Source organism: Anas acuta, chromosome 2 (assembly GCF_963932015.1).
Source record: "Anas acuta chromosome 2, bAnaAcu1.1, whole genome shotgun sequence".
Lineage (NCBI taxonomy): Eukaryota > Metazoa > Chordata > Aves > Anseriformes > Anatidae > Anas > Anas acuta.
In genome coordinates this window covers 14,357,733-14,382,867 of record NC_088980.1, presented here as the reverse complement: position 1 = coordinate 14,382,867, position 25,135 = coordinate 14,357,733, and the positions used below count along the sequence as shown (strand labels likewise).

The window sequence follows — 25,135 nt, the reverse complement described above, 5'->3', positions numbered from 1 at the left end:
CACATCCTAAGGTAACTTCATCTGCCAAATAAGCTCATTCTTTCAGTTTATGTAATTAGCCTAGTCACCTGAGTCACAGAGGCATGCAATTCCTTAAAAAAATCCCAGTCATTAGGCAACTCCAGAACTACCATAGCTAGCAGTAAAAGTGTAGAAACTGATACAGCTTCTGTAGTTGATTTCAAAATTTCTGGTTATTTATAAATAAAAAGATCTTATAGGAGTTAAATAGTGCAAAGGTTTTAAATCAAAACTTAAAAAGCCCTAAGAATTTAATGGGGATACTACAACTGTATCTACCATGTAATTACCAGGGACGTCAAGGAACAAAGACTCCGAAATGAAACAATAAATTCCCTCAAAGTCCAAAAATAATTATTTCAATTTCACCATTAATGTAAAGCACCAGGAACATTAAGTCACTCATCTGAACAACAGAAACCCAGATGGTGCAGATAAGCAATAATTTATGTTGAATCCCAGGCAAAGCAATGAAGCTTTTCTGTCTTTGGCAAATCCTCGCGTAAGACCTTATATTTACTGACAGCACAGAAACCATAAGCAATCAGCATCGGATCAAGAAAGAAGTAAAAGACATCGTTTGGGCCCTGGAGAATTATCCCAGCTATTCCCCAGTCACATTATTATTAAGACAGGTTGCTGAAACAGAAAAGATCACTACACTTGAGTTACAGTAAATGAAGTTTTTTTTCCTTCTCAGTCTTCTTCCACATAAAAGAATAGCAGTCATATAGCTACATTTATAAAAGCTGATAGAATAGCATTATCAGACAAGAACATATCTACAATCAAATCATAAACCAGTTTGATCAAAGTGGTTAGACTTTTTGAAAAAAAAGCAGTACAATACCCCCACACTGTGTAAAAGCAAAAAAAATAAGCACTCACTTTTTGATTTCTCGGAGGAGCATCCGAATAAGGATGGCCTGTAGCGGCTCAATCATTAATTTTCTCCACATATCAAGAGCTAGCTGTCAGGACACAACACCACAAGTTTATATCAGTAAAAATAAATAAATAAATAAATAAATTTAAAAAAATAGCAGAGATAACTCCCAATTCTCAGTTCAGGATTTTAAAAATAAAGAACTTAAAAAGAAGAATATCTAATGATTTTGTTTGGATACCCCTCCACATCTGAAACATGTGCAGACACACAATTACTAGCATAAAGCATAGAGAAAACATGAATGAAGAACAACACCATGTTTGCCCTGCAGATCTCAAGAACAGACCCCATTTTGCAACAATCACCAGTATTTATAGAAATGGTATCAAATCTCCTCAGCTGACAAAACAGAATGTCTCTTAGGCAATCTGTACGAAGGTAGCATACAGATCCCTTGCATCCAGGTGACCCTGTCCCTAACACATCACTACAGGGATCAAACAGGCTTGAATATTTCAAACTCTCGTGGGTATAGTAATCACTTCCAAAACACCCCATTTTTATAAACATTGCTGCAATTGTTCAAATGAGTTTTTGCAACAGGGCAGTCAGAAGTCAGATTTAAAGTCCAAAGGGGATAACGTGATCCCTGGTATGTGGGGGGAAGACCCCCACATATTTGAGACTTCTAAAGATACCTTCCAATAGGTGGTAAACTGGGAAAGACTGAACTGCTCCAAACCAGTGAGGACTGAGGGAGTTTGCTGCTAAACAACCTTTGACACAACTAACAGCTCCCTAGCTGTTAAACGTGAAATATCGGGGAGGTATGTCTTAATTGAAAGTAGGCATCTAGCTACTAAGCATCCAATCTGATTCACTCTGCAAAATAAACCTTCCTTTTAAAGACCAATTTGTAAGAGCTTCAAGCTGTCTGCTGGAATTTTCTTGTCAAGTAAGCTACAGACAGATCAAGCCAGCAACCTGACCTATCAGTTCAGGAGACCTTTTTCTCCTTGAAAAGAGGAATTGATCTTACTTCTCCCCCTAAGACTGACAATAGAGAACATGGCAGTTTCCTCCAATTTCCAGAATTTGTTTCCCCGTGATGAAAGAAAAAAAAAAAGAGAAGACAGCCTAACTCCCTGCTAGCTCAGGGCTCCCATGAGTCCCCTCCCTCATTAAAAACTCAGAACTCTGAAGTCACTGACATGAGCTCAACTCAGAAAAAGCAATACCCTTCATAAAGCATTCATAAAATATTGACAAAAAAATATCTCATTTTGCAAGCACTACCAGACTATTTTTATATACTGAGTTCATCCTGTCTTCCTAGCACAAGAATTACTGAGCGTCTGGAACACCTATTGGAATGATAAAATGTTTGAGGCCATGCCAATATGTATTTCATACATATTTCCACAGTCTCGTATGTTCCTATTGTGACATACCCCAGAAGAACTAAGCAGGCATGTAGTCTTGTTTAAGATTATTGAAAAGCTCCCACAGTTTCATGAATACATGTCACTGATGTTCAGACAGAAACTTCAGTGCACAGAGAGGACTTTGTTTCTACAAATTCTAAATACTGGATATTATTTTCGTAACTTCATCACGAGACTGAAAAGACCTATACATAAAATAAGCCCATTTGCTCTTGGGTAGATAAAGGACAGATCATCCCAATCATCCAAAAATATTTAAGTGATAATTCCGTCCGTTCTAAAGTGATGAACAATGGAGATGGACTTTTGTCAAAGCCCCTAGTGTAGTCCAATGAATACAAGGCAGAATCCTAAACAGGAACCAAAATGAAAGAAAATGCTTTCAAAACAAAGACTTGATACATTTGGCCAATGCCTTGCAGGTCAAGAAATGTGAACTAGTTTTATTTCTGGAACACTGTAGTTTAAGTGCATTGAATTGTGTGTGTAGGACTCCAATCCCCACTGCTTTTCAGAGCAAAGGAGTAACTGCTATAAATCTACTCCTACATCAGTAACGAACAAAGATTAACTTCACTGCCACAGGAGCCAAAATTTACCTCCCACTATTACAGCTTACAAAGACAGCATTTGTAAAGAGAAATGGAAAGAATAGTGGGGAGTGAGATAGTAAAAAAATTGGTTAGTAGAATTCTAGACATTATCCAGAACACCTTTGTCTCAAACCATCGACTGTCTGGTGAAGCTTAAAAACATTGATCCTCCCCATAACCCACTGAAATGATGAGCTATGGATATTCTGTACTGTCCAATAATCAACTTCTAGGAAGCTTGAAGAGTAGTGTCATCATTCCTCCCCCCCTATAATTCCAGAAATATGAGGAAAACTGGACACTCAGAAGCTGAATTATCTGCTGTTTATTCTTCTTTGGTAAACATATCCTAGGGCAGAGAGCTATGGACAAAATGCAAAATTGCTACTACCATCCTTTGGTTGATACTTCAGAATGGAGCAGTGCACAAATTCCCAGCCCCAGGGAGCTCAGAATAGCCCAGAACTATTCCCAGTCCCAAAAGCAGCTGAACTAAAGTAGTCATTTGCACAGAGCTAAGGACTACCTCCAACAATTGTGGAGGAGTCAGTTAAATCTCAGCCCATGGAGATAATGAAAAATGCATAGTGCATTTTGAAGTCCGCACAAACAGCACAGAATCACGCTCTCCCAAGCTCTGAGAGGCTCTTACAGATGACACTGATTAGAAAACCCAGGTGACAGTACAGGTAGATCAGAGAAGAATTTCCTTTTCTAAACTGCCTTGATTTAAAGTGTCTCATATTGATGGTATTTTTTCCAGCCCACCCCCAATCTGTCAAAGAATTAGCAACTTCAACTGGCAATGTCATCTTCATCAGGATAGAAGATGCTTCCTCATGCAGCACATTCTCTCCGCTTTTAACTAAGACAGAAGAGATCTACTCAAAATAATGAAATCTAACAGCTAGAAGAATAGTAAAACTTGCAGGTCCAGTTCTGACATTAGAAAAAAAATAAAAGCTTTCTAGTTTTCCAAGTCAAGAAAGGAAGAAGTATTTGCTTCCTTTTTAGAGAAAAATCATAAATGTAGAGAGGAAAGGAAAGGAAAAAAAAAAAAACACTTTGACTGTTAATAGAGTAAAACAATTCCCCAGCTAGCATTGTGTTACAGAAGCAAAGCAAACAGATACACAAAAAAAATATTCAAAATTAAAAGTTTCTATTCAACTGTATTCTGGATTGTGTTTTTGTTCCAATTCATACTCAAGTGGTGTTTTCAGTCTTCCTAAAGACATACAAAAATATTCTGCTGTGAAAAATCTGAAAGAGATTATATACTGGAAAATTTTCAGTTTACTTTCTTTTATTTCAGGGCTCCTCGACTGCAACAGTAGCTGTGAAGTGACAGAAACAAAGTACACTTCACTTCTGCAAAGCTGAATTGCACAGGGTGGTGGTATCTCCAAACATACTATTGACTTTTTTTTTCATTTTACAGATAACTAAAAATGAGCCTCAAACTCTCCAACTTACATAAGCCAACTGTAGTTATCAACACACTTGTGTTTATTCCCTCCCCCCCCCCCTTTTTTTTTAATAGATAAGACCTCCCTACATGATAGTTAAGTGCACAGAAGGCCTACTTCTTCTTCCAAAATCTGAACTGTTACAACTGAAGCACAAGAGAGCCTGCACTGGAAAATAAGATGTACAGTATTGCTGAAGGCTCTACTCTCAAAAAAGCTGTAACACTTTGCGACAACACGAAAGATAAGCCTAAAAGTCGTATTTCAAAGATTTCCCCAAACCAAAGTATCACCTCTTCAAAGTATTTTCTAGATAGTAGTGTCACATGAAAAAAACAATTTGTTTTTTCCTCAAGAAGAGATAACACTTTGAAGTTCTGCAACAATCTTTACATTTGCTTTCCGCCCTCCACCATAAAGATCATTATGTGTGTATGTATATATATATATATATATATATATATTTCAACTTTGCAACTGTAATCTCATTTTCCATAGGATTCAATATTTATATCTTCAACTTTAATCAACTATTCAGATTCTGTGACACAGAAAAGTCAAAATTTGAAAGGGCCAAGCTGCACCTGTAGGCAGCTGAATGCAGTTGATATTTGTAGATACCTACCTCTCCTATTTCCATCAATGGTTCGTTCATATCCACCCCTCCATAGCCATACTGAAGATCAGCTTCTGTCAATTTGTTCTTCTTAATAAACTGTGTATTGAGGTACCTGTACAAATAAACAAATTCTAATCAAAATATGGAAAAAAAATGAGCTATTAGTTTTTAAAAATACATTTGGAATTCTGGGATGTCTTCCACATCATAAAAGATAGCAATGATACTGGTTAAAAGTGGTTATCTGTAGAAAGTTCTTAAAATACAGATGACTTGAATATTGAAGCACCTTACATCATGTTAAAGCAGTACTGTGGCAGTAATTGAAATATTAGTCTGATAGATCTTTGTCAGCATTTTCTTGGCATGCAATATACTTGTATAAGAATCCACGGAAAGTGAAGAAAAAAGTTCCCAAGCATCATTTATTTTTTATTTTTTTTTTTTTGCCGTCACCCTACCCCCCTTTTAAAAAAAATAAAATGTGTTTTCTAACTATTCAGCTTATTACTTTGCATTGCTTTCAGTCTAAACCACCACCTGTTTCACTGTATTTCAGGTACAACAATTTATGCAATTATTATTTTTACTACTCCACAGACATCATAATCTATTTAAATTGAGAATACATTTTCTACTTTGGAAAAAAACTTGGTTTACGCAATCCTGGCTATCTTCAGCATCCCAAAGGGGAATGTTTATAATGATAAAAGCTATCTCCTAAAAATCAGTGATTATAAGAACCACTTGAAAGTTACACTGAATTATTGAAAACTCCATTGCCTCAGCCAAGACAACACTTGGGACAATGTACAATGAACTATAGTCTAGAATAAAAGACTGACAAGCTAAATTAATTTAATTTGCATTTGTTTTCCTGCTAGTATTCAAAATCATGTTCTCAACATGTGTGCTGAACTCAAACTGTTTTGTTGACAAAGGTGAACTCAAAGCACTTTAGGGGAATCTAAATGGCCCTTCTAGTAGTACTCAGCAACAAAATCTGCTGAGAAAAAATGCCTGTCATTTTGAGATTAAATCCTTCTTATAGCAGGACTGCATGGACAACTCAAAGATTAAGACTCATGCACATTCACTTGCCATAGATACATGTGCTACAGAAATACTCTTCAGTATTTTGATTTTTTTCTGGGAAGCAATCCAAAAATAATGTCAATTTTAACATGGTCAATTTGTTAGGTAACATCCCTTACTCAGATCATGGTAACTGCAACTAGCAAATAGCTGTACCACAAATTTTAAAGAGAAGAGAAGAATGTGCATAAATTAACCTTGTGAACGGTTATAAAGAATAAATGTTACAAATGCCTTTTAAAATTAATTTTTATTTTAGGATTCTGTATTTATTATCATATGTATAGTTTTTGAAAGAACGGAAAATGGCTTTTGCACATGACCTGATAAAACATCCAACTTGCCAATATTCCTTAAAGAAATACAGTAACTTTTTCAAATTGAACCACTCTCTCTCTCTTGCAGAGAACCGTGAAGAATTTTCTAATACCGTCTGTCATAACTATACTTACACTGTTTGTTACATTCATGCTTGAACGAGATAACTAAGAAAACTTCAAATATCAGATCTGTCTAGTAGCTCTGAGATGTCAGCAGGTACCATACTACTTTTTTTTTTTTTAGCTAGCTTGGAAGGAAAAAGTCCTATACTCTCCCTATTCACAGCACATGCCTTCTCAACTATCTCAGACCAGGCAACTGATTAAACTTAAAACTAGCATAACCACAAGTAAATACACGAGTTTAACCGAGATCAGGTACTTCTTTGCAGGCCTATCTGATTCAACAAAGAGAAGCAGACAGGCAGAACCACTCCTTCAAGAAGAGCTCAGAAATACTGAGAACAAACTTGCCCCTATTTCCCTTCCACTTATCTCACCATCAGCTCCCAGCACAAGCAAACATATGAAAAAAGATGTGCAAACAGTATAATCTCACATCATCCTCTCCACTGAAGTGATAAGCCATTTTTCACCTTGAATAACTACTCAAAATACTTAATCCACATTTCTTACTTGTAAAAAACAACCCATGAGGTTCATCAGTAACTTATTTTGGAGACAAGGACTGGGTAGGAATTGATAATAGCAGAAAATACCCACAGACTCTTACTTTGTATTGTTACAAATTACTCTTTGTTACCCTTGTTGTTATTCTATTGTTACGCTTACTTTGTATTGTTACAGACTCTTTCTTTGTATTGAAAGTTGTATTGTGATACAACTTCCAGGTAAAAATCTGGAGTACCTTACCACACAGCTCAGGCCCAATTATTTGGGAGTACACCTATGCAGGCTTATGCTATGCTATCTAATGAGGAAAAAAAAAAAAAAACTTTAAGGTTTGTTTCCTTTCACAGTGTTAGTGAGGCAATACACTTTTTGGTACCCAAACCTCAAAACACACCCTCTGAAGTTTCACTCCAGAAAAAGGTTAAAACATTTGGAAGAGCATTACAGGACTCACTTAAAACCATCACCTATTTGACAGTGGAATACTAAAAGCCACTGTTCCACCTGAATTACCAGTTAACGGCACAAAAGTGGCTGGTACATACATGCATATTTTGGGGGGAAAATTTTTCAGATAAAAGGCTCCTGATAATTCAGCAGATAAGTCTTTCTTGAAGAATTTTAGCCAAAAAAATTACACTGCAAACATTAATAATTAGAAGGGTAGCTAATTACTGGGACAGATTGCCAGGTTACACGGTAACTTCCACTTATTTGGTATTTTTAGATCAACCAAGGGCACCAATCTATCCAGAGATCCCTGTTCTAAATACAGCAACCACATTCCCAAATCAATGTTTCCAAATCACAATAACATGCAATGTTCTTGAGGATACAGACATTGCAAAGCCTTGTCAGGATTAGTAGAGCATATATATTTTTTTCTTTAAACATGTTACGTGGGTTTAATGATTTGCATTGCACACTCCTGGATAAGAAACAAATATTAGCATTGGCAAAATAGATGTTGTGAAATTTAGCCTGAATATAAGAAACCCGAGACTGTACCTGTCTCAAGACAACTCCTTGCAATTTTCTGTTCTCCATCCTACGTCAAAAAAACTTTACCTTCATTACATCTTTGTCCACCCATGACAGGACACCACAAAACAACACATTTCTAGAAGTACCGTACTTCTTTAAGCAAAAACTGTGAACCCCTCCTATTCAGGCTATTTCTTCCCCTGAAAGCTCTCCAAACATACAGAAGAAACTTTTGAGTAGTGGAATTTTTTTCTCCAAACTTGTCCCCACTTAAATATTACATATTTTAAACTTTAGCAGCATCCTCTAGGGTGCAAAATAAGTAAAATCTGTACAAGGAAAAACACGTTAATTGACAATGAAACGCTATTTATGACCAATTGTCAATTGTTCATCTAAATGTGAGAGAAAAAAAGTTCTAAAAAAGAGTTCTAGCTAGATCTCTCCATTTTCAGTTTAAAGCACCAATCCAAGTTTTCACACATAACTGGCAAATGAGACAAAGAGCTACTTAAAGAATTGTTTTCTATACTGATCCTCAAAATAGCACATGAGCTCAGCAGGACAGCATACAGAAATAAACTCAACCAAGTGCTGAGAAAATTGCTTTAAGAAATTTGCATCAGAAGTGCAACAATGTGAACAGTTTTCACAGATTGTTGCAAGTGCTCATGGATAAAAGGATAAAGAGCCTACATGACAATACCATCCACTGTTCTGAGCCATAGGAAGCAATTAAAACCATAACTCATTAATCCTAATTATTATAGATAGCTTTCAAAAGAATTATTTATTTATTTAACAAATACACTTCTTTGCAAGCTACTGAACATATAGGCATATACATTTACTAAGTGCATAGCAAAATTACAAAGGGGTAGATTACTGTACAACAGCAAATAGCAATCTTATTAATGCTTTTGATGATTTGAATATGCTTTCATACACACTTACGCTTAAAACTAAATAATTTGTTCCTTAATATTTCTGCCTTTTGAAAAAGGCAAAATCTCCAAGATTTTTTATCTGGACCATCATCCCAGTCAACAACAAAACAAAAAAGTGGGGAAGGGTTCTCTAAACAAATTATTCCAAAGTCCACAAGACACTTTAAAAAGTCTTTACACACTCTTTCCCAAGGAAAAGGGCTTTTTTAAAAGCTTTTCAGTAACATGACAGAACTGTCAAAAAAAAAAAACACCAAAAATACCTACTACAGGTGACAGAATAAACAGTAAAATCTTAAAAATAAATTATTTGAACTTATATATATAAAAGAAAGGGTTACTTGCACTCAATCCTTAAGGAGGTTTTACCTCTTGAGCTGGAAATGCAATACAGCATCAAACTGGGGTCTTAAAAAACAGAAGTTGGATGTGACTAAGTCTGTGATAGGGGGTGTACAGAACCATCCTGAGGGAGCTAGGGAACACCACTGCAAGGCCACACTATATCATGTCTGAAAGTCTATGACAACCAGAGGACACTTAATGATTAAAAAAAAAAAAAGGCAGAAGCATCTGGGAAACGCCACCGAAGTCACACCTCAGTCCCTGGTAAAATGGCAGAGAACACTTGAAAGTCATTTCTAGTTACAAGATAAGAAAGCGACTGGGAACAGCTAGCACTGATTTACTAACTGCAAATCATGCCTGAGTAACTTGGAATAGGATGAAGTGGGACTGTGGATGAGGGGAGAGCAGATGATTTCGTTTACCATTGGTGTGGCCTTCCACAAAGTCTTTGATAGTATCCTTGTAACCAAGCAGGAAAGGGCAGGATCATGGACTACAAGGCGAGTGACTTGTCAGACTGGAAAGGCAGGGGTCACTGCTGCTAAATCCACCTGGGGACCAGCTGCAGACAGCACTGCTTGTGGGTGGGCACTAAGTCAGCAAATTGCCATCGCAGCGTTGACAATTAACCACTTCCTTTGCTATGTCAGCAAGAGGAGGGATGCCACTGTTTCATCAGCACTATCCAGAGCACACCTGGAATATTAGTTCAAGTTTCAAGTACCCAAATACAACAGAGGTTTACAAGTGGGAGCCCAGAGAAAGCTCAGTGAAATAGAATCACTGAGGTTGGAAAAGCCCTCCGAGATCATCTGGTCCAACCATCCCCCTACCACCAATATCACCCACTAAACCACATCCCATCCCTAAGTACCACGTCCAACCTCCCCTTAAAAACCCCCAGGGACAGTGACACCACCACTTCCCAAGCACAAGACATACCAAAGTTGAAGATAAACTCTTCTCTGAGGAGCACAGAGGAAAGACAAGAAACAATGCACACCAGACATGGAAAATTTTCTTAGAATGAGAGTAATTAAGTATGCTGCACAGAAAGTTGCAAAATCTGTCCCTGAAGGAGCTCAGAATTCAACTCAACAAAAGCCTTAAGCAACCTAGAGTAACTTTGAAGTTAGTCCTACTCCAAACATAAGGTTGAACTGGATGACCTTCAGAAGTTCCTTTAAGACCTAGGTGTTTTGTTGTTGTGTTGTTTTTTTTTTTTTTAAAAGGAAAAGTCACCATTACATGTTTCAGTAAAAGCATTGTTCACCAGAGTTACACTACAAGCAGCAGAACCGCTCTGCTTTATACAAGCAGGATGCTTTAACATATCTAGCAATACGTATATACAAGTTCGTAGCACTGGAAATTTTCATAATCATATCTGTTCTGATTCACAGATGAACTATTCACTGGTCTGCAGACCTGTAAAACAGGGTTAAGTCATCTAATCACAATTTGAGCATTACCTAATAAATGAAAGCCATTTCGACATGACAAAGCACTGCAGATAATAAAAGTGTTGTGACTCCAACAGTTGTAACAACACGATGAGATCATTAATACATACCTGACGTGGAAGTAAACTTCCAAAGGCTACAAAATGCTATAGCTTAAAATGAAGGCAGTCCTTTCAGTTGAAATCTCAATAGAAAAATATTGTTCAAGTTAGGTTTGAAATGCTGAAAGGACTTATTGTTTGTTCAAATCTTTCCTGTATTAATTAAGTTACATATTTAGTAAGCAAGAAGGCAAGTCTAAGAACAGCAGCTTCTTAACACTTAAAAAACAAGAGAAGAGGACTGGAACTAATGTCAGTTTGAATTGTGTGCAAGATGTCTCATGTAAAATGAGAAAAATATCTAGATAAGGCTCAAGATCTGAAAATTACTTCAGATGAATATGCTGGTATATTCATTCATATTTTGTAACAAGTGTTACAAAAAAGACAACATGGAACAAAGCAAAAACTGTATTGTGTTCTTTTATGCTTAATTATGAGCAAATTTAAAAATTATTTTAAAAAAAGCAAACAACCATTTAAATTAAATTCAATTTGCTGGGTATGAAACCCCCTCTGTTGTTTGAAATAATGATACATGAAACAGAATTTGTACAATTACCTGTGAAAACAGTTACAGTAGCACGACACAGGGAAGTCCCAATGACTAGCACTGCTTTTGTCTATTGTTAATCTGCTGATAATAACAAACCCTACAGTTTAGTCAACATCAAGTACTCCTTATTCCATCAGTTTTATCATCTTGTGTTAAGTCAAGCATGTGGGATTTGAATTTTCAAATTGAATTCAAATTTTAATAAAAGAATATTATAAACTTCAAAGATCTATTATTTTTAATTCCTGAAAGAATTATATAAATTAGATCCTGGGATAAAACTGAAGTTGACTACCTTATACTACCTTCTTGGGAGCAGGAACACAAGAAAACAACAACTAGTTTATAAAAACAGAATATCTATTTGTGGTCTTCAAAGGTATTTCCAGCGAAAACATTTTCTTGGAAAATGAAAGAGTGACATAACACTTAATCAAGTGCTTCCAATGCATGCAAGCTATTATGACTCTACTAATCAAGCACTGAATTAGTTCTTGCCTTCACTTAAGAGTGTCTTTCAGTTCCCATTACAAGGTGTTTTATTATAGAAGATAAAGTCATACCTTTAAAGACTTTTCAAAGATGCTACATGACAAAACTCAATCTCAGAAGAAGGAAAGAAGATACAAAAGAACTCCACTAAACTTTAGGGTAAAATTATTTCCAACAGAATGTCTGATGTTAAGTAATTTTTCTGGATCAAAACACTATTTGCAAAGTCCGAAGAGTTAGAATGAACAGAGCTGACGTGAAATTAACTTCACAGTTTAAAAGTTTGGATTCACTGAATATCACTGCGCAGTTACTGATCTTATATATACTTACAGATAAGTGTGTGCACAGTAACTGTTAGAGAAAAACAAGTCCTGGGTTGTTTAAAAATAAGACAAGTTTAAAAAAATGTAAAAACAAGTGCACACTGCTAGAAAAGTATTTTAATTTGTTGGTTTAGGACCAGAAGCACTCAGGAGTTCAGAAAAACTGTTACACAAAGCAGAATCAATGAGATTCCTACACAATAAATGGGACTTTTTCCCCCCTTTATCAATCCTCCCATTAGGTCAGCAATGTGTTATGGAACTGAAGTCTGCAAGCCTAGGACAGACTCCAGCACATCCATTCCCAGTCTGCTAGAGGTCATTTAATGGATTCTTCAAGGTGACAAACAATTCTGCTCAAGCAGTGGTAAAGGTCTTGAAGCTCCTTGTAAATCCTTACATCACCTTGTCTAATGTTACAAAACACAGTATTAGCAGTACCTTGTAAGTTACATTTACTTGCTGGGTATCACAACCATAATGGACACTAGTATGTTCAAACTGCAGCCAGACCGGAACTAAAATTTAAGTCGTAGAATATCTCAAAACATCTCAATATAGTTACAATTCTGTCAGTTCATGCAGGAGCCAGTTTTACATGCTTAAGCTATCACTAGTAGCAAAGAACACTCACAATTCAGGCAACATCAAAAGTACAAAAATAACAGGGAGCAGTTGTATTTTTATTTGCAGACTTGGCTATAATTTACTAAAAAAAGTGAAATTTATTGCCTGTATAAAGTCTACTAGCTTCTGAAATTCTCTGTAAGGAATAAAGAAAAATTTCCATTGCCTCTAAGACCTGAAGCCTTCACATCCACCTGAAAAGACCCCAACAGCACATAGCCTTGTGAGAAATACCTCTTCCTTCTAGGAGAGCCTGTTTTTGCCAAGGTACATGGCCAAGGTTTGAAATGAACCATGCTGGTTCAACAGGACAATGCCATCATGTAGAAAACTACCTAGTATTACAAGCTGCTTCACTACAGGGCTGGTTAGCACTGACAAATTTGGCACTGGAACATCAGAAACAACTAAAGTAGGCTATGCTAGTGATGACAGAATTATAGGAATCATTTTGGATAATTACTTCAGTGGTAAGGAGCAGTGCACAGAAAAACCTGTTGGAGCATTATTCCTGTTTTCTTATGTTCTGCTGCTATAACTACATTTTGTGCAAAACTCACCTGGGGCACATATACCTCTTGCTGTCTTTAAACATTCTTCAGTTTAATATGTAGATCCCAGGAATAATCTCAGAAGTTTAACAACTCATTTGCAAAACTTACCTGTATAAGCAGTCCATATAGTCTGCTCCTTTGCTATACTCTTCCCAGTATCTGTGATACATAACCAGTACTTGTTCTTCAGATTCCAGAACTCTCTGTGAAGGAAGACAGATGTGCACATGTGTGCACACACACACAGGTAAAGTTAGTAAGAAAACAGTATAAATTGAAAGTCAGAACAGGATTACTGTTTTGGAACAACCCCAGATGCAAAACTAAGACCACACCTAAGCTTCAATAACGGTGAAAATAACATTTTTGCAATGATCTGAAAACTACCAAATATTACGTAGAAGTTTTGATATGTCAACTGCAACAGCCAAAGTTGTTTTATTTTGTGTTTTACAAGGACAATCTGTATAATACTTTAATTTTCTATCTGTCCTTACAAAAGCACGGGCTTGAACAAGGACTGTTCATATTCTCAGCATATGCTGGTGGATAACTCACATAACTACTTCTCCACTGACATGAACTAATTTTAAACTCATGCAGCCACATGCACACTGGAGGAGTTGCCTCACTCACTGTAACTATTTAAAATCAGTATGCATTACTCATTTGAAAAATCCTCATACTCACCAATAATGCTGGAATAAAACAACTTTAACAAAGCACAGGTACATACAAACTTAAACACGGCTTAAGTTCTTTAAAGCTAGGCCCAAATTCTTTGGAACATCAGCCATTTATCATCTAAGAAGTTGCTGGCATACTAAAGTTCTCAAAATATATTAATATTTCAAAAGAATATAGTTTAACAATTTAGATTTAAACAAATTAGTACGATTTGTGGAGGCAGACAAGATCCTAGGAATTTAACTCCAGAGACTGCAATTTAAAACTTTCTCAAGGAACAAAGCCTGTTCCAAAACAATGTAAAAGAGGAAAGCCAGTAGACCAGATCAAATCAAGAGTGCTTTCCTCTGTAGTATGAATTTCACAAAGATTTTGAAAAATTATTTCAAAGACAAATGATGGATAGCCAGTTTAAGAACTGGATGTATGCTTTCCACTCCTTCCCACAGCTTCTGCTGTGCCTGACTGCCCTAAGTGAGCTCGTTCAGCTCACTAAATAACCGAGAAACAACTTTGTGACTGAGTTACCTGCCAGTTTTGTGAACTGACTTAGTCTGCCAAAGCATCAGAGGTAGCCTCCCTGCAACCAGTGGACTGACCTATTAAGATGTCTAGCCTATGCAGTCAAACATACAACATACAGGTACTTAAGATCAAACAAACATCAATAAACCGCTCAGCAATACTGTCCAGAACTTGCAATTCTTCACTCCCTATAGGGATTACATATGTATATATTATATATATGTCCTTCACCAAAGACAGACAGACATCTAGTTTACTTCTTTTTTTTACTAATGTACAAGGAGATACTGTTCATGCATTGATAAATCACAATTCTGTTGCATTTGTGTGTCATCAGGTATGATGTATGTTAATTTACAGCTATAATGGTATAGGAGTACTGTTATATGTCATAATAAATAATTTGCCATTACCACCTCCCCTCTCAAGCATTTTTCCTTCATCGAGTATACACAGTTGGCTCTCATAATGCTACAGCAGTTTTTAACTGAAGAGAAGGCTAATGACAAACTGTAACACATTCTGGAAATTAAGACATTTCTGTAACTCATTCGATTACAAGCAGTGAACAGAGAAGAACAAACATATGTATTACAAATTTTATGCATTCACTCTTGGCTTGAAAAGTAAGTCTGTGATGTATCCAGACATCTGTCTCTCTCGTAGATGTATACTCCGGCTCCAGAACACTGACACCTCTGATTTTACCTCAGAAAATATGCACAACTTCACATGAACAAGACAAAACCCCACCCTGAAGTGAAAAAAGGACAAACAATAACCACACACACATCATTAACTGCATAGGTTACCTTGTGCAAATGGCGTACATGATTTTCCAAAAAAATTTTAGTCTCAGTATAAAGTCTCTCTCCAAGAGGTTCAGGATAGGCCACACACAGAGCATAAATGTCTCTGGGTTAGGAGTCAAGGCTTGTATCTGCTTGAAGTATGAAAACTCAACAACAAAATTTAAAGGTCACATAAACTACCCACCCACGTTTTAGAGTTTTTTTTGTTTTGGGGATTAAATTGATCTTTTTCTGAAGTTTCTGTAATCCCTGATTTGCAAAGAGCAAGTTTTCAGCTTTGATTATCAGTATCTCTGTTTTAATTAGTGGAAGCTGAGGGAACATTAGGGCTCTGATCCTGGAACTTCTATCAGCTCCACACTGACGTGGCTTCTACCGCTTATTTATCATCTACAGATAAATATGATTATCTGAAAGTGAAAATCAACATTCATCTGAAATACTTCTGTATCTGCAGCCAGTGTGGTTGGTGGAACAATCAGTTCTACAGCTGAAAAAACACCAAGACAATTACAGGAAGATCCTGACGTTCTACCTGCCCAAAAAAGTCCAACTGTTAGACAGCAGTTATCAAAGTACAGTTATCAAAGTTATAAACTACCACTCCCTACTCAACTTGATCAGTGTCTTAACTTAAAGAACACACCCTAGCCAACGGAACAGTTAGAAGCGAACTCTTAAAATTGTATTGGGTGTTCATAGTAACCAAATTCTTGTAAATAGTATCTCAAGTGGAGAGATGTAACTGTCACTTATTTACTGGACAATGAAACATCTCCAGAATCACTTGTTTCCACAGAGAACCGCTGAGGAGATCTGAAGGTCAAAGGTGGCTGGAGATGACTCACAGTTTAAATACAGTGACATATGGTCTTTCAAGTGATCTTTTCCAGAAGATTCTTTAACCCTTACAGAGCAGGGCTCTCAGCTCATTGTTCTAGCATTTCCAGGTATTAGCTAAGTTTAAAGACGAGCTATGTTTAACAATAAAATTACTATCACAGTTACAAAGAAAACACTATATTTGAGTTTTGGGAAAGCAATGATGCAAGAATTAGTTCTAGAAGATGAATCTGCACATTGCAAAGCTTCTCAGGCCTAAAGTACTGCTAGCCTGTGTACCACGCCTGACCTCAGCTGTCTCAAGCAGCACATAAGAGAAAGCAATCACTTCTGAGAACAGTGCTGCAGACTGAAATCACATTCCTTTGCTGTAGCTCATTCTTTATGTCATTGTTGCAACTACAGAGGGAGTACGCTGATCATCTGGTGCTATAATCAATAAAACAGCCTGGATTAACACGTTGTGCAAAGCTATTGGTCATCTCTTCATTATGCTTATCAAGCAGCAAGAAGAATAGAGTAAACAACCAACGTTTCCTCACCCATTTTTAAGTCAGGTCTATGAAGAGGTCAGATACATACACCAATTTTACAATCCCTCTAGATCTTTAGAAACACTCTACTCAAATTAAATTTGGCAGAGAGTAAAGAGCTATCACAGAACAAGAGACGTTGTAGGAAGACTTGGCATTTAAAACTTATTAATAATATTTCAGATTAAAAAAAAAAACACATTTAAAACCCAAGAAAAATCTTCCACAGCAGCTGTACAGAATAGCTACCAGTTTCACTGAGCTGTTCTAAACTTGGTCAACAGTTTATGTTAAAACATACAGCTTGGTTAATGCAGCAGAAGTACCAACCTGCATTTAAGGTTGGAAGTTACAGATCACACCAGCCCCTCAGGTCAGTCAGCCATGTAGAATACTCCAAAAGGCTCCTGACTGTGCAAAATTCGGCACTAGCAGTGTCACCTTCCCAGGAATTTAACAATGCCTGCCTTACTGTCATCTCTCAAAGAATTACTTGCCAAATGATTCTTCCCAGACTGCTTCCTGAGTCTGCTCTTCTTAAGTGTTCGCCTCCTGATGCTCAATCAACTGAAGTAAATCCCAAAAGAGGATCAAACAGCAGACCTGTGTACAAGGTCTCTACATAAGAAGTTATAAGTGGAGAAGTATGACAAGAGGAATCAATCCAACATCTCATTCAGCTATTCTGAATTTAAAATCCACTTTGGGTGTCCTTGTTAAAATGGTTAAAGTTCTACACTACAAAAGTTAAGAACTTGTTAAAGACTGAAACATGTGGTTCTTAAAATCTGCTTAGGAAGAATTACTACAGCACAATCTGTAAGCATGGAAGTGCACACCTAATTAATGAAAAAGTCACCAATGTTTTAGTATTGTTTGAACTTGACTCAAAGACAAGGCGAAGAGTCATGCCCCCAGAAATTAATTAAAAGTTTTAAAATGAAAGAGCCACTTAAAGATTATTGCACCATACAACTGCACAACCATATTCTGTGTGGCCTATGAGCAACTACAGTTTTATATATTTACATACACAGACTCAAAGTCACAGGCAAATGGAAAAGCAAGTCTAAGAAATAGTAACACATTCAGAAAGAGAAGAGGCTTTAGAGCCCAGCTCCTGCACAAAGAACAAGGTCACGCTGTAATAACTTCTACCTAAGAGTCTTCTTGGAAGCTTCCTTTTCCACCCAGCAGAATTTTAAAAAACTGATAAACAAGTCTAAACCATTCTTCCACCTTATAATCAAATCCAACTCAGTCAGATTGCCGGGGAGCAGCTCTGAGCCTCCAAAAATTCTCTCATTATTCACCCTACTGACAAGGGTAATGAATGCGCAGACACAGGGCACAGCTTTACTTCTGCAAAAAGAAGTTCACTGAAACACAGATCTTATTACAAGCCTGTTTTACACATAAAATGCAAGCCTTTCACTACAACAATATCACTCGTGCAGTTATAACGTGAACTGTAAGCCTGTATGATCACAGCTAGAAATCTGTCGAAAATAATCACTCTTAACTGTTCAGGACCAGGGAGCTAATAACAGTGGCAGAAAAGAAGGCTGTTCTATAAACCCTGGCTACAGAAATGTTTAACAGTACAAAGAAGATGGAGACATGTTTAAACAAACCAAAACCAACCTCAGCTCCATTGCCAACAAAGTTTAGAGATGAATTCTCTGTCTTAGATGCTCCCCTCACAACACACACACTTAAACATGTAAGAGAAAATCATTATCACAATAGGGGAAACTGACACACGTACTTTTGTGAACAACTACAGCACAAGCTAAATATTGATGGTAAAAACGAGCAAAAGCTCAGTCTCCACTGAGCTTAACATCAGGCACTACCTGAAAAGGCACTTCTGATCAAGACCCCTGAAACTGTTACACAGCGCAGGCATGCTCCGTGCTAGCCACATCACACAACCCTACCAGGATTGTCACTTAAAGGATACGAGAAGCGGTCGTTCCACGTCGCTCTTTCAACATAATCCAACATAACAACAGCTTTAATTGTTGTTAGAAGTTTGTTCCATGTTTCATCAAAGTCAACTACTCGTGGTTTCAGGGACATCGTGGGGCTTTAGTGTTAATCTGTAGAAAAATTAAACACATCAGGCAACGTTGCACAATAAATACATTTAATTTGATTTTTCACCAGTTTATCTAACTACGCCATGCCTCAAAGTTCATCACTTTACAGAGGTACCCATTCAACAGCGCCACATGAAGAAACTGACTTTTCTGCAGGTTTTTGGTCACTTTTACTCACAGACTGCTTCAGCTTCTCAGTAGCTGAGAGAACTTTGAGCAGAAACGCGCTCACCAGATTAGCAGTTTATCTGAAATTACTGTTGTCAGCTTGTAGCCAATGTTCACCTCAAGCTTTCATGAAACACATTTGTTGGTGTTATATTTGAAAAGCCACAAAACCCAAAAGCTTTGATCAAGATGACAAGAAAACAACACAGAGCAGTAAGCACAGCTCGTGCAGCTTATTGCACTATGCAGCAGGACAAACAGCAAACTCCTTCAAATACAACATGGCTTGAAAATATAGAAGCCATGTTAACAAATTCATGTAAAAATACTTGGAGATTTATTGAAACAAACAAAAAAATAAACTACTGCAATAGAACCAGGAGAAGAGTAATGGAATTCAGAAAAGATATCCTGAGAAAGACAAAAAACTGTGAAGGCCTCTTCCGTGTTCCCATTTGCCTCTGTCCCATGCACCCAACCCAGCAAGGAGCTGACGTGACATTCCACACACACAGTGAGTCCAGATCCTGCTCAGAAGGATGGCATCATGAGATAAAGAACAGGAATAAGATTCTTATTCTCATTTTATTTAGATGGGCAGGTGACTTCTCATTTGATTCTCACATTTTCATGGTCAGAAGGAAAAAAAACTAGTGACAAACAGACTTTTAGCATGAAAAGCCTTCCCCTTACAGACATGTTGTCTATAAGGGGAAGAACCAAATAATATATTGAAAAGGTGGTTATCTGACCAACTTATTCCCCTAACCCTTCTGCCTTTGTGTTTTTCTCAGGCACACAACAATTTTCAAACCGCAGAATATGCAGCTTCTCAGTTTAAAGAAAATAAGAATCACGTCAAACGCAACTTCTACACCTTGTATCTGCAAAACATCACCCTGACTAGTTAACCAAGCTCCTTAACTGCTGTAAACTCAGGAACCTCAGAAGGCCAATTCCCAAACCCTACAACACAACAATTTCCATTTGAAGTGCGATCAATTTACTACCCACATTTGCTTTGATTTCATAAAGAAACTGAGTAGCAAATAACACCCAGGAAGTGGTATTATCCTGGGCTTTACGAACAGGATTTTTTTTTCCAGCAGAAAAAATAAAAATTAGTAAACGATGGTTGGACCAGACGATCTTGAAGGTCTCTTCCAACCCTAATGATTCTAGGATGCACTTTTCAGTTCAATAGCAACATGTAGGTTGGTATATTTGCAACGTGGATATTACTGCTTTGGATAATTAAAAAAAAAAGCCTTCTCCTACTGCCATATATGGGTTGGAATGCATTACGCAACAAAATCAATGAGAATTGACAAAATAAACAGATATCCACCAAAGGTAAACTGAAAAACACAAACTGATGCATGTGTCAAAGAAACATGAACTTCAGTAGAAGTAACCCACTTCAAAGCTCTCTTCTAGGAGAAAAAGAAAGTCTTTTTCTAAAAGCTTTAATGTTTGTCTCCTGGAAATGCAAGGATATTTTCAGATGATGCCAAGAAGCTGTTGTCATGGCCCATAAAACTTGTAAGAACCCCAAGAAGCAGCTGTGTTAATGAAGTTACACTTAATTGAGTGTTACATGTTAAAGGCTTTTCCCTCTAAAAGACGCTTCTTGGTATCTCCAAATAACCAGGCGCTCCTTCAAGCAAAACCGAGAGGAGGAAGGAAAGCTGAGGAAAAATTCTTCCCTTCAGTAGAGGGCCCGGGACCAGCACCACTGTATTTACGGTCAGCTGAACACGTAAGGTGTAAGCAGAGAAGCACTGAGGGGTTAAACAGCTTCGTGCAGAGCTTGGTAACCTCTTATAACTTCTAAACCAACACGAACCGAACCTTTATGAACAAATCAACCAATTTGGCGTAATTTTTTCCGTACAACACCAGGATTCTGGGTGCCAGCAGCCCAAGCTCCCCACCCCAACCCCAACCCCCCGGGCACCCGCCCCAAACCGAAACCAGGCGGGGCCGGGCCCCGCCGCTCCCTCCCCTCAGGGCCCTGCCCGGGGAGCGCCCAGCGGGGCCCCCCCGAGCCCGGGACCCCCACAGGGAGGGGAGGCGGGCGGGAAGGGAGGAGGGGGCCCGGTTCCCTCCCGCGGTCCGGCCCCGCCGCCACCCCCCAGCCCCGCGCCGCGGCCCCGGCCCCAGCCCCGTCCCCTCAGCGCGGCGGGGGCGCGCCCGGCGCGGCCTTTACCTGGCGGCCGCGAGCACGCGCCGCGCGCGCCCCCCCGCCGCCCCCGCTCCCCGCCGCGCGGCCGCGGCCCCTGCCCCGCGCCCCGTCCTCACGGCGCTGCCATTACCCAGCCGCTCGCGCCCCGCCCCGCCCCGCCGCCGGCCGCCCCCACTGACGGGGCCGGGGGTGAGGCGCGGCCCCGCTGCCTCCTCTCACCTCCCTCCCGCCGCCGCCTCACCCGCTTCGCCCACCGCCCTCTGTCGCCGTTACGCTCTTGGCTCGCTCCGCCGCCGGTAGGACAAGCGGCGGGCAGCGGCTCCCGGTACACCGAGGCTTTCCGGCCGCGCCTCCCCCCCCCCGCCCGAGGGGAGCCAGTTGGTACGGGCCGCCCTACGGCAAGCACGGCGGGCCGCAAGGCCCCGCGCCGCGCATGGGCCGTGGGGGGAGCCTCCATGGGCGACGGTGCCCGCGCTGCGCATGCGCCGGGGCCGCCATGGGGCTGGGGCGCTCTGTGGGGATGGGCGGGCAGCGGTCCTGAGCCCGGTCCTGACGTTACTAAACATCCACCCTCTTCTCTTTAATACATCTGTATTCCTTCTCTTTAATAAATCCGATCCCTTTTGTGGCCTTAAGAGATCCCTTAGCAATTACCAGCTCACAAATGACTAGTAACTCCTTAAGATAGTATATGTTCTCCTTAATATTTTCCCTTAGTTTCATGTTCATGAGTTACCATTACGTCACACAAAACGCTTTTTTCCCTTTCTAAAATGCATCAATGTCCAGAAACGCTTAGAAATAGCTCGCTATAAATTTTGAGGGTTTGATGTTGTTTCATTTTTTTTTCCTCAGGAAGTTCAGGAATGTGAAGAATAGGAAGACAATAAGAAACAACAACAAAACCCATCAAACAGTGCTATGGAAGAAGGAAAAAATACAAAATTCAGCGTAGCAATTGCTAACACAGTTCATGCAACGCTCAAGATATAATACATTTATAATTCCAGTTTCTCCTTTCTGTTATGCATAGTGTTTCCTGCCAGAGGGAAACCTGTGTCTGATTTCAGCCCGCATGTTTGTTTGTTTAATTATGGAAATGCCACACAGCTGCTGCTATTGTTCAAGGTGGTTTTCATACCTGGATCCTCCTTCACATGCTATTCAAATACTTTTTTTTTTCTTTTCCTATTTGCCCAAGTGTAAATAGCATTTGCAGAAATACACAGCTGGTACAGTGAGGTTGTTTTCTGAATAGTGACTTAAAACTCTTTCACACTTCTTGTAACTTCCAGAACAAACTTGTTAAGGCCTGGCATGTAGCCAAGGTGGATTTCTACACATGCATGTAAACACCCAGTGACATCAAATGCTTAAATATCTTTTTCTTTCTTTTTTTTTTTTTTCTCCCTTTGGCTGTGGAAAACAAGGGCTACCATTTTTTTCTTAAATGTCAAGTCCAACTCTTCAGTTATGCAAAAGCAAGCCTAAGTACGCATGTTGAATAAAGACGTATTTTATCGCAAAATGGAAAATCAAGTTCTTAAGATATATGAGTGCTAACTCCATAGTCTACATTGAAAAGATTGTGCACATTTCTGTATTTTTGTAAAACTGGATTTAGTTATGCCAGGTTTACATTATTATGATTATAGTACTACAAAATATCTTAATTTTACATATAAGCAAAATTTTTTAGACCTTAAATTTTAAAAAATAAGAATATTTTAGGTTCTCAGTTTGCCAGTGGTCTTCACACAGACAGCTGTAAAAAAAAATGTACCAAATAAAAACGTTATAATTTTTATTACATATTACATTACATACAGGCATTTAAATCAGCAGGTATTCCAGCTGATAAACTCTAACTGTTAACGTTCACAAGTTCAAAAGTCCAAACTAAAACCTCTGAAAATAACACAGTGCAGATACCAAGTCCTCAGCACCAGCAGTTCTCTTGTGTCACAATAGTGAGTGTAAATACAGCCAAACAAAGAACATCAAAATACAAAAATGGTTATAATGTGGGAAACACTCAGAATGTTTTTTTGTTTGTTTGTTTTTCCTGGAAATCTTCTTTCCACCTACTCATTGCATAAGTTATTAATTTGCTTTCAGTCAGTGAGCTACGTGGGTTAATTTGCAGTAGATGCATACGTGACCTTAAAACTGCCACACCACCTATGCAAATGGTAAGTGCTCTGTGATTACATCAGCTACCTCCACATCGTTCTTACCAGCACTGCAGTATTTCCTGAAATTCCCCTGGTGTTTATATGTATTTGTTCTCTCTTATCTGATACTTATGTTTCTCTGTCTGTTTGTAATAGTTTGTTTTCTCTTACGTAATTCTTTTGGCAGGAGCTGCCTCTTTTGTTTATATTTATACTACATCTAACACGGTGTTATTCTGGTCCAAAATTAGGAATCCCTAAGCCTATGATAATACAAACACTGAATTAAATATACCAATATATGGCCTACTGCTTTGTTTAAAAATAACCTCACCTTTAAACTGTGGTTTCCTCATAAATTGCTGGCAGAGCCTGGTACCCCTCAGCAGAAAGAAATCAGTCAAGGCCTCCTTTTATTTGTAAAGGTATGGATCATCCTAATTTGCACATTTACTTGTCACTCAACTAGTTCTTTGTGCCTGCCCCAGGCCTAATTACACTGTGAGAAATCATAGAATGGCTTGGGTTTGACCTTAACCCCCCTGCCATGATGCCTGACTTTCTTAGACCTTTATATTATTTGTTCTCCTTTCTGATATGTCTGAGTTGCAGAAGTTTATAAAGTTTATGAAGTTTAGTCTGAGTTTATGAAGTGTGATAATTTCATGTTTCAAAACCTTTAATTCTTGAAAAGAAATAATCTCACTGCAGTCATGTCCACTAGGTGTCAGTGCTGAATATATAGAAATAGCAGTTAAAGAATTAAAGTTGCACATCATACACCATGACTAACAAAATCTGTTATTGTACATGAAATAGGAAAACAGACAGAAGTTGAACTTTCTCAAACAGCATTTATTAGTTAGCCATCAGTGGCTTAGTTCAGCTCCCATATTTGTTCTGTCCTGCCCCAGGACCTGAAAAAAAAAAAAAAAAAAAAAAAAAATCACGAGTCAATTTCTCCTTCATTACTAAAAAGGGGAAAAGGGGCACCAACTTATTTTCATGTCACTGTAACCAACAGTTAAATTCAATGTATGTATGAACAACTTTAACTATTTTCTCTTTCTCTCTTTTTTTTTTCCACACAATTATTTTTAGTGAAATTCCAGAACACAATTGACAGGTAAAATGGCATATTTAGAACTTGTATTTAAAGATCAGTGAGTTATGTGTGTATATATATATATATATATTTGCAATAAGTCTGAATCAAAATAATAGTATTTAAAGGACTTTTCAGATATATCTTCATATCACAGAATTATGCTTTGGGTTGGAAGGCTCCTTTAAAGATCATTTAGTTCAACCTCCCCTGCACAATGCAAGATATCAAAATAGGGAAGACTTTTAGAGCTTTCCCTTGTTCCATTACAAGATTTTAATCCTATTCTGTGAGTGTATTAAATGCAGACATCTCAGGTACTTACTTGTTACTGGGTGGGATTAAATAGATATAATAATTAAATACCAACACACTGCATCAGGATGTTTTCACACTTGCTTACATTGCTAATCTAGGCATTTTTTTTTTTTTTTTTGGGGGGGGGGAAGAAACAAACAAAAAAATAGCTTCTAATTGAAATATGTGACTTTTTTTCTGACTTGCTGGAAATGGAGGAGG

At 38.2% G+C, this 25,135-nt stretch overlaps 1 protein-coding gene across 4 annotated transcripts in view; it reads right to left on the bottom strand.

Moving 5' to 3' along the window:
* Positions 1-21,767, bottom strand: part of CUL2 (cullin 2) — a 46,416-nt gene extending 24,649 nt beyond the window's left edge. For 2 of the 4 annotated variants that reach the window (XM_068673528.1, XM_068673531.1), the window contains exons 1-6: positions 21,468-21,601; positions 18,846-18,984; positions 15,507-15,609; positions 13,591-13,685; positions 5,043-5,148; positions 910-992 (exon numbers count right to left, since the gene is read on the bottom strand). In XM_068673528.1, coding sequence (XP_068529629.1) covers positions 910-992; positions 5,043-5,148; positions 13,591-13,685; positions 15,507-15,609; positions 18,846-18,964 — 506 coding nt within the window. In that variant the 5' untranslated portion in view covers positions 18,965-18,984; positions 21,468-21,601. The other 2 variants (XM_068673530.1, XM_068673529.1) reach the window with 2 other exon arrangements.
* Between the last annotated feature and the right edge of the window lie 3,368 nt (positions 21,768-25,135).